The sequence below is a fragment of the Odocoileus virginianus genome, chromosome 1 (assembly GCF_023699985.2).
Source record: "Odocoileus virginianus isolate 20LAN1187 ecotype Illinois chromosome 1, Ovbor_1.2, whole genome shotgun sequence".
In the NCBI taxonomy this organism is placed as follows: domain Eukaryota; kingdom Metazoa; phylum Chordata; class Mammalia; order Artiodactyla; family Cervidae; genus Odocoileus; species Odocoileus virginianus.
This window is the reverse complement of record NC_069674.1, coordinates 1,109,548-1,120,146: the sequence shown is the minus strand read 5'-3', so window position 1 is coordinate 1,120,146 and position 10,599 is coordinate 1,109,548. Positions and strand designations below refer to the sequence as shown.

The following is a 10,599-nucleotide window of genomic DNA, read 5'->3' as shown; positions in this document are numbered from 1 at the left end:
CGGAGACAGACCGCACAGAGGAGAGCGGGGCCCCCGGGCTGACAGGCTCCCGGGGCGGCTCACGTCTCTGTGAGATGCAGGAGACCCCCACCCCTGTGGGCGGCAAGGACGGGCCACCGCTCCCGGGCGCTCCCTGGGCAGACGCACGCAGCCAAGAGGTGGCAGGGACACCGGAGGCGCAGCGCGCCCCAACTTTCGCCCGAGACTGTTCCATCACTTTTTAGTGAATATACGCAGCCACACTCGACACTTTGGCGCCCTATACACACCCCTCTCTGTGAATAAAACTGAAACTCAGTATGGAGCTCCATGGATGCACACACTTTGTTCCGGCATCTAAACGCCCACACCTTCAGGAAACAGGATGGATGGGACAAAGAAACAAAACAAAACTGCTCTCTCATCCAAATAAAGACCATTCAAATGTGAAATCAGAAGTTTAATCAGACACAATTAAATATATTTGTATATCTCACACTGAAGAAACATACAATGTTAGAAATTACAAGTAGGTATATGCTTCCTATGTTCAGATAAACTCGTTTCCATTAATTGTTTGGATTCCAGGTAGAGAGAAACAGCTTTGGGAAGGAAATGATAGATATATTAAAGCAGATACACACAACAACATCGTTTAAAGACACAAACAGTATTTTGGCATCTTTCTCCCCATTCGGTCGGCCACCTTCCCTATTCCCTTTTTTTGAAATGTGGCATCTATTTAAGATGAAAGAACGGTGTCCCACACAGGAAACAGAGGGCCCAGGGTCACTGGGAGCATTTTACTCCCGAAAGCGAGGCCAAGGACACACAGAACAGTCTGCACACCTCCCTAGGCATTTAACTGTCCTCGGTTCAGTGAAGTGCATTCTTGTGTTTTGGGGTGTGGGTGGTAACTTTGGTGCCCAAGTGCTATTTTGGCAAATGTGAAGGATCGCTTGATGCGTGTCTGTGTGACATCAGACGGGATCCGCCTGAGGTGCCAGGAACCTGAGCCCTGGGAGGGGCCTGGCTGCCACTGTGTCCCAGATGCCTGGATCCCACGCAGGCAAGAAGCAAAAAGCCGCGGGTCTCCTGGCACATCCCCCATGGTGAGGGCACTCCTGGTCCTCTCTGGAGGCCAGCAGGCCCCACGCCTTCCTGGGGAGGGGACCACATAGGCCTGCCCCCCATTTTCATTACCCCTCAGGGAAGTGTTTAGCTGCATCTGGATGAACTCCCGTATTCTTGCCTGGGCAATCCCATGGACAGAGGAGACTGGCGGGCTACAGTCCATGGGATCATAAAGTCAGACACGACTGAAGTGACTAGCACACACGTATAAGCCCCTCTTTGTAGTTAAAAACCATGTCTGGAGGTTGGGGCTCTGCCAGAGCCTTGCCAAGTGTCCCTGGGCTGCTGGCCTGGGAGGAGGTACTCTAGGTGGGAAAGTGTTTGCCCCTGGGCCCCTGGCTGTCCTGGGGGAGTGGAAGTTTGGGAGGGGCTGTCACTGACCCCTAACAGTGCTTGGGGGAGGGTGTGCAGCAGCCTAGATCGGACGAGGAGCTGGCACAATTGTCTTTTATGATCTACCCCAAAGCTGCAGAATGCCACCATCACGTCCACCTAACTCCTGGAGAAGCCGGCGGTTTCTCCTGGTGGTACACAGACAAATGTGTCTTCTACTGGGGGTGGCCTGGTGGCCCCTCTGGGCTCCACCCCACATGGCTGACCCTCCTTCAGAAAGTGACAGATCACAAACCAACCCTCTTCTGGGGACCTCACTGACGGTGCCGTCCGTACCACATGATTGGCAATTAAGAACATGGATGTGTGTGTTAAGGAAAAATAAAGTTTTTTCAAGAAATCGAAAATAGAAGAACTGATTGCCCCCCATCATTGCATTTGCCCATAGATCTCCCTTTATCATTATTTGGCTGAACAAAAACACACATTTCCACTGCTAAGCTGCATTGACTGTAGGAGAGTCCTAAGGACTAGATCACCAGGCATTTGACTAGAGATGCAGTCAAGTCGTTGGTGGTCGCCGACAGGGCCCCCAGTCGCGGGCGCCTCCGGCTTCACTGGGGAAAGGCTTTGAGGATGGCGTTCACCTCCTCGGCCACGGCTGTCAGGGCAAACTCGAACTGCTCCTGGAGGGACAGAGGAGGCAGACGTGAGCGGGGCCCCTTCTGCTCCAGCCATGGGCGCCCGTGTGCCATCCTGCAGAGAGAAGCTGTTTAGGGAGGAAAGGGACGAGCTGCAGATTTCCGAGGGAGGCGGGCAGGGTGCGGGTTTGCGGGACGAGAACCGGTGCAGACAGGCTGCGCGTCTCGTGTTCATCTCCGCGTCTGTCGCTGGAGAAGCTGGGGTGGATGTGTGCGTGGGACAGCGGCTGCCACAGGCTCCGTGTGCCCCCTCCCCCAGCTCCTTCTGACCCCAGCCCCAGCGGGGGCCCCCGAGGGGCGGGGCTGGACGCAGCCTCCCGTCCTTCTGAGACTCACTGGAAACGGTCACAGTCACAACCCCTTGGGGTTCCCTGGCCTCAGAATGGAAAGGATGGTGCTTGTGCTCTTTGAAAATCCACCCACCATCCGGCTCAATCCGACTCACTTCTGTTTGCCAAGAAAACTCGTCTCACCCTCAACCGTGCCAGCTTAAGCACACGTGTGCCCACAGACACCAGTGCACCCAGGATGGGACATGCTTCTCGTGCAGGCGGAACCTGCAGGACTGCTGAGTAGTAACTGGGGCCGAGTCCCGGGTGTCGGAACCGTCTGCTCCTCCAGAAACGGGCCTTGGCAGATAGAGGATAAGCCCACCTGTCCTGCAGGCTCCCTGGGTCCACAACCTGCTCCCAGCTTGGCATGAAACACTCAGAGCAGTGTACCCAGTACTTCCCCATCACACCAAAGAAATGACAAAAGAATAAACTATGCAAACGCTCCCTGAACAGCAGTTAAGGACTTTTGATGGAGGAGAGCCCTATCAATGGCTTAGATACTTGATAACTCCAGTCATCGACAGACTTGAGTCCAATGCCAAAAAGACTGATAAGTTTCCACTTCGAACGACCGGTATATGACAGAAACGTATGCGCTGTTCTGTGCTTTGTCGCTCAGTCGTGTCCGACTCTTTGCGACCCCACGGACTGTAGACTGCCAGGCTCCTCTGTCCATGGGATTCTCCAGGGAAGGATACTGGAGTGGGTAAACAGTCCCTTCTCCAGGGGATCTTCCTGATCCAGGAATCAAACCTGGACTGCCAGGCCCAGGGAAGCCGCCTCCTGTCACCGTCTCTCAAGCCAGCGGTCAGCCAGAGGGCATGGTGTGTGCAGGACACCGCCCCAGACATGGGCGCAGCCTCCCTGGATGCCTCCTCCGGCATGGCGGTCTGCTGACAGCAGACTGCAGTCTTGCGATGACGCAGAAATGGGACAGGACGCAGGGCGGCTCTTTGGGTCCTGCTGCTTAGTAAAGTGACAAAGGCGGGGCAGACCTGCCCTGTGCCCCGACCGCGATCATTAAACCCTCTCTGCTCACTGACCGCGTGGTGGACGGGGCCTGGGGCCAAGTAGGGCCATTCACAGCACTGCCGAGGTGCCGGCCGGCCTGGAGGGCAGGCCGCGGGCCTCACAGCCCGGGGCTCGCGGGACCGGGAGGCGGTGCACGAGGCAGCAGGTCAGCCAGAGACAACCTGCTTCTCCTTCCTGGGCAAGAGCTGTCCCTGCCCTCAGCCCCGGTTCTGGGCTGCGTGGAGCTGTGAGGCTGCTGGTGGACGCAGGGCCAGACCCTCCCGGACGGCAAGCCGACCCTGGACTTCTGGATGAGCAGGCCACCACCCGTGGCATGGGCAGTCCAGCAGGACGGCCCCGCCAGGGGCACTGGACCCGTGGGCTGCCTGTCACTGGGATGGCAGATGGTGTGGGCAGGGTCCAGCTCTCCCCAGGGCCCCGCAAACCGCCAGCGGAGAACGGTGGCGGCTGCAGAGATCCAACCGCCAGGTGGGTCCTCTGGTTCTGCCCGGAACAGTTCCCCGGCTCTACATGGAGAAACTGAGTTGGTTTTGCCTCCACGCTTGGGGCTGACTTTGACAACGTGGAGCCAGCCAAAGGGGCCCTTGAAGGTGTTCTGAGAAATGACCTTTGGGGTCAAAGTGTGCTCGCCGGAGCTTACGGGGCTCTGGGCTCCTTCCCTCCCAACAGAGCGGGCAGAGTGAGGACTGTGCTTTTCTCCCTCGAGGCTCAGATGCTGCCCGTCCCATCTGTGGCACGGAGCAGGGCCCGAGAGCTGCTCACACCCTGTGGGGACAGTAAGACCCTGAGCTGGGACGACGGGGGTCCCGGACCCTCACTGCTCGGCTCCAGAGCACAGCGCGGGCTGGTCTCCCGGGAGAGCTTTTATAACCTTTATGACTGAAGTCCTCTGCGAGGGCGGCTTTAGTGGAGGCACTAACAGCACCCGGAGAGTCCGGGCCACACCAGGGAGAGGGTCCTGTGTCTATGACTGCAGGACGTGTGTGTGGGGTGTCTGTGGGTGGACACGGACACTTCTCCAACACTAAGGGGACAGGCCATCATGTGGACCTTGGCTCCAGCTCCAGTGAACCCAAGGCTGTCCAGGGATCTTCCGTCTCTGCTCCTTTTGCTGCAAACTTGGCCTTTTCAACAAGCTACTCAGGGTGCTCAGGGGCCCAGCACGGCCCGGGGACACTCTGGTGACCGCTGTCCTGATAACCTCACAGCAGAGCTGTGGCTGTGGGCTGGGGCGGGCAGAACATTCCACCCACACCTCTGGCCTCTGATGGGGAGCGCGCGCTGCTCTCCCGCTCCCCTGTCCGGCGCATGGAGGGTCCCGGGCCCTGAGGTCTGACTGCATCTGCTCAGGCTAGAACGTGGGGGCTGTGGCTGGAGCCGCCCCGGCCTCCTGGGATGGACAGCCCACGTCCAGGCCCGAGCGGAGCTGGCGTGGGAGGCAGCTGGCCGGCCTGCCCCTCGCTCCTCTTGAGAAAACCGCCCCCCATGAGCCCCGAGCCCCAGGCCCGGCTGCGTGTACCTTGGTCTGGACCATGCCCGGCCGCTGGTCCCTCAGGTGCTCCAGGGTGGCGGCGATGTCAATCTCCTTGGCGCCTGCAACAGACACACACCGGGCTCAGACAGGCGCAGCGCATGCTGGTGAGCCTCACCCGCTGCCAGGGCCTCTGGGCTCAGTGGCCAGATGACGGTGACCGTCATCCTGTGGCCGCTTGGCCGGGAGGGGCATTTCGGGTTCACACAGGCACACAGGGCAAGGCGGCTTTCATTTGTGTTGGCTCAAGAAAGCTGGGCTGAAGCTTGCTATCAGAGGCAGATACACACACCCACGGCGAGCCACGGCCAGGACAGACTAGGGCTTGGCTCGGCTTTATCTGGTGGCATTTTAAGACTTTTGTATGTTTTTGGCTCTGACACTTCCAGATCTCTGTTCCCCGATCAGGGACTGGACCCTGGCCAGGGCAGTGAATGCTCTGAGTCCCAACCACGGGGCCAGCAGGAAGTCCCCAGGAAGTGTTCAGTCAGAGAACGGAGCACATAAGCCTTACCTTCTCTTGCATAGGGTTTTCACTTAGAGAAATGGAAAGGTAGACTAACCTTGTCCACCTTATACCCCTAGCGCTGGCTTCTGAAGAGCTGCCTTAAGGAGCGAGTGTTCCGAAAGCTAAGGAAGGGTGAGGCACCCGTGCACTCACGGGTGGGTTGGCGCTGTGGCCCAGCGCCCCTCAGACACGCCCGCCCCCCCGGCTCAGGTGCCTCGGGGGCCGCAGAAACAACACTATTCGAGTTAAAGATGCAATCTCATGAATTATGAATTCCACATATCCTCTCACTTTCCTGTCTTGCCAGGACCTCTGGGAGGTGAACAGTGAATCGGGCCGGGTCCCCAGCGCCCGAGCCTCTTACAGGTCAGAGGTGAGCATCTGCAGTGCGATCTTGCGAAACGCGGGGGCTGGGCGGACGGCACAGTGGGGTGGCTGGGACCCACCCACCAGCCCCTCGGTGGGTAGGTGTCCTGTCAACACTGCCTCTCATGCATCAGGCCGGTTACCACCCCCCATTCAGAGGAAATCAAGGCTTGTTCGGGTCGCAGAGCTGGTGATCGTCGGACCCAGACGTGGAAGAGACCCCGGGCCGGCCGCCCCCCGGGGCAGCCCAGCCCCACCTCCATCACACCTGCGTGCGTGCGGTGTGGATTCATCAGACGGAGACGAGCCTAGCCCTTTACAATGACCACCTCGGGGGTCCAGGGGGTCCAGACCTAACCCCTCTCTTCTCTCTTAAGTTTGCTCAGGTGCATCTTTGTGCCCTGAAACTGGTTTGAAAGACTCTTCCAACAGCCGTTCGTCCCCGAAAAGCTAGTCTGAGCAGGAGAGCCGGCATGCAGTCTCGGACCCCTGTCACTCGGTCGCCCTGAGACGGCTCCCTGCAGGGCTCCACATGGGGCCACGGGAGTTCCCCTCCCCAGGCAGCGTCTGCGTGACCCTCCAATCAGCTTCCATGGACAAAATCTCTCTGAATTTACTGCAGTGATGCTGGGCGAGAAAGCGACAAAGCGGACAGAGAACGTGTCATTAGGGTTTTCCTGGACAGGGTCTTTAAAATATGAAACGCCAGGGCACGATGTCTCAGAATCACGCTTGGACTGAACCCAAAACTCAGCAGTGGAGGAAATAAAAGGAATGCTTAGAAATGTGCAGCTGGAAATAGAGATGGAATGGATTTTTCAGGTGGGTCAGCGCTGTCTCCCTGCACGTTAGACTGGAGTGATTAGTCACCTGAGGCATGCAGGGAGACGTTTTAAGAGCGCACCCATGCAGGACCTCTTCTGAGGGGTGGGGAGGCATGGCCCTGAGCATCCTGGTGATCTGTGGTGCGGGAGTGGCACAGGCTGCCGTGGGGCAGGCAGGGTAGGGGTGTGTGTCCTTCTAGCAGGCTTCACCGAAGGTAAAAGGATTTACTTAAATCCCTCAAGCATATAGGAAGCTCCTTTGAGTGCATTTAGATGGAGTTATCTCCACGAATCCCATTCTACTGACCACATATTAGAGTCTAGGCTAACAGATCCATGCGGTGCGCTGCCCAGGTCGAAAGGCAGGTGAAGAGTGACTCTTTGCGACCCCACGGACTGCAGCACTCCAAACTCCTCTGTCCTTCACCAACTCCCGGAGCTTGCTCAAACTCATGTCCATTGACTCAGTGATGCCGTCCAACCATCTCATCCTCTGTCGGTTTCATCTCATCCTCTGTCGTCCCCTTCTCCTCCTGCCTTCAATCTTTCCCAGCATCAGGATATTTTCCAATGAGTTGGCTCTTTGTATCAGGTGGCCAAATTATTAGAGCTTCAGCATCAGTCCTTCTGATGAATATTCAGGTTGATTTCCTTTAGTATTCACTGGTTTGACTTCCTTGCAGTCCAAGGGACTCTCAAAAGTTTTCTCCAGCACCACAGTTTGAAAGCATCAACTCTTCAGGGCTCAGCATTCACAGATGCAAATAAAACTCTGACAAAAGATGGGCTAACAACCAATACAGGGGAGCGTCGCTGTGGTTCAGGGGACAGACTTCCAGTATCTTCTACTGGAGAGGCGTCACCACTGTTCAGACATGAGAGGAATATATGTAAGTCGTTCTGTGGTCAGTTTAAGCTGATGACTCCACGAACGTGCAACTGAGGTGGAGGCAGCCTGTGGACGTGGACCCAGCAACATAGGAGGTGGGTGTCCAGCCTGACCCATCTCTCCCGGTGCCCACGATCCCATGGGCACGCTGCAGGCTGCAGGCACACGGGCTGGCAGGCTGGGTCCTGAGAGAGGCTGGCCTGCTGCCATCCCAGGCACCGCTCCGTACAACAGCTGGGGCTACGGCTTCCTATCGTACCCGGGCCGTCGGCTCTGGAGCTCATACGTTGGTTAAATGCGTTTTTAGGACAACAGGTCTTTTGAGCTTTAGATAGAAGTAGTAGCCATTGTACAAGAGACATTAAAAGAGCACTAGTACTAAAGATATTAAAACCACTGGGTTTTTATGACGAGAGGATCAATTCCAAGTGGGAGAAAACCGAGCGCATAGGCCACCGGCGCCTGGTTCCCAGGCCTGCGTTGATTTCTCCCGGAGCTGGCCAGCGGGCGGAGGGAGGCGTGGGACTTGCGATCCTGGCCGCGCCACCTCCTCCCACGGGACCGGGGGACCGCGGCGCGCGGTCTGGAGGCACCCTCGTCTCTCCCTTCGGCAGCGCGTCCACGGCGTCCTCGGTGACATCATGTCAGACACAGAAATACCTTTTGGTCCGACTTTTACCCAGAAGGCTTTGCGAACCGCACGGCAGGGATGCGATGCATCCTTCCCTCTTCAGCATAAAAGACATTACGTGTCGAGTGCGCAAGAGAGAAAGGTCTGAATTTTGCAAGGAGAAAACTGTCTCAACCCAACCCTCTGGGAGGGCCCAGGAAACGCCAGATACACCTGAAGGGACCAGGGCCAGGGCGGAGCTGTCTGTGTGCTGAGCTGGGCCCCAGGGTCTGTGCTCGCTGGCTGACCTCTGTTTTGGAAAGACGGGCTGGGCAGTGACGGGCAGGGACTGTGCGAGTCCCCACCCGGCGTCTGCCGAGTGGCTGTCACCGCATCCAGAGGGCAGCCTTCCTCCCATGCCGGGTGCCTCCAGGTGGGGGTGCCCCTCCAGACCTCAGCTCCCCACTGTGCACACAGGAGGCGGCTCCCACACGCTCCCCAGGGGTGCGCGCGCGCGCACACACACACACACACACACACACACACACGCGTGCGCGCGCGCGCGCGCGCATGCTCTGTCCTGGGTCTTCTGTGCCAAGTAGTTTCTACTTCACGTTTCTGGATACTCTGAATCGATGGAAGATTTGTTAAAATTACAACTAGGACGATTTTTTGCAGGCTCTCTAGATTAACTGTAATCTCCCTTTCATGAGGTTTCGCTGGGATGAAGGAGACAAATGAGCATCTTGTTCACTGATAATTGGGGACCTCAGAACCCAAATAGCCCAGGTACTTCTCAAGCTTTTAGAAACTAACTCGAAAACATTTTTTCAGGAGAAATTGGGATGCCTCCAAATCTTCATAAAAAACACAAGTAGGACTGTGTGTGTATCGCCCCAGTAAGGTCACCACCATGTAACATGCCAGGAGGCACTGGAACCTCGTGACGTGTCGGGCGATGCTCCGTCAGGGCCACCCCTGAGCGGTGCGCACCCCCGGGATCAACACCCAGACCTGGAGCCCACGGGCCCGCGAGCACTCGGCTGCTGCAGACGCAGGGCATCAGGAAGGGGAGACGGTTAAACTGGTAGAGGAAAGGTGGGCGGGACGGCCAGGAGAAGCTGAGAGGCCCGAGTTGTCAGACGCTCACTCCCTGTTTGGATCACCCCAACCCTGTCCCCTGATCACAACCCTAACCCTGCCCCCGATCAGCCCCCTAACCCCATCTCCTGATCACCCCTACCCCGCCCCAAACACAACCCTAACTCCGCACCCTGACCACCCCAACTCCGCCCCCTGATCACTAGCCCGGCTCCCTGATCACACCCCCAACCCTGCCCCTGATCACACCTCAACCCCGCCCCCTGATAAGCCCCCCAACCCCACCCCCTGATCACCCCTACCCCGCCCCCTGATCACCTCCTAACCCCGCCCCCGGATCACCCTAGCCCCGCCCCAATCACAATCCTAACCCCGCCCCCTGACCACCCCAACCCCGCCCTCTGATCGCCCTAGCCCCGCTCCCTAATCACACCAACAACCCTGCCCCCTGATCACACCTCAACCCTGCCCCCTGATAAGCCCCCCTAACCCCACCCCCTGATCACCTCCTAACTCCGCCCCCGATCACCCTAGCCCCACCCCCTGACAAGCCCCCTAACCCCACCCCCAGATAACCCCTAACCCCGCCCCTGACCACCCTAGACCACCCTAACCCTGCCGCCTGCCTCCTCTCCTGGTGAAAGGAGACACACGGCCCAGGGAGGCCCCAGGGACACTGTGAGCTCCTGAGGGCAGCACGGATGTCAGCACTTGTCACAGAATGTTCTACAGGAGTTTTTTTGGGGGGTCACTAATGCAAAGTGACAGAGGCCTGGTCCCTGACCCCACTGCCTGCCCAGAGCACAGGCCTCAGAGTCCTTCTTAACAGAGCGTTTGGACCACCTCTCCCCAGTGACTGGGTGGTTGTGCTCTGGACTTCCCATCACCCGCAAGGGACAAGAGGTCTTTGGTAGGAGCAGAGATAGACCCTCACCGCCTGGTGAGGCACTGTGAACTATTGCTGAAAGGACCTGGGGCACGGCAGCCTTTCTGGGCCTCAGAGGCCTCCAGAGAGATGGTGCATGGGGTTGGGGAGGCAGCCGGGAGCAGAGTGGCCACGCGGCTCTGCAGGGCACCTGTGTGGCAGGAGGACTCTCGCGGCCTCTGAGCTGAAGTGATGCCACTGAACATGGAGAGCCAGGCCTGCCAGGGCCAGCAGGACAGACAGGGATGACACTCACGGGGACGGGGACAGTCTGGGTTTGGGGACGACTGAGAGAAGAACCCAGAGGACAGGCTGGCTGCTACCTGTCCAG

The 10,599-nt window shown here is 58.1% G+C and overlaps 1 protein-coding gene across 6 annotated transcripts in view; it reads right to left on the bottom strand.

Annotated features, from left to right (window-relative positions):
• Positions 1 to 424: 424 nt before the first annotated feature.
• Positions 425 to 10,599, bottom strand: part of PTPRN2 (protein tyrosine phosphatase receptor type N2) — a 606,878-nt gene continuing 596,703 nt past the window's right edge. For all 6 annotated transcript variants that reach the window (XM_070478762.1, XM_070478639.1, XM_070478844.1 and 3 more), the window contains 2 exons: positions 5,034 to 5,107; positions 425 to 2,132 (listed from right to left, as the gene is read on the bottom strand). In XM_070478762.1, coding sequence (XP_070334863.1) covers positions 2,061 to 2,132; positions 5,034 to 5,107 — 146 coding nt within the window. In that variant the 3' untranslated portion in view covers positions 425 to 2,060. The remainder of the gene's footprint in view (positions 2,133 to 5,033; positions 5,108 to 10,599) is intronic.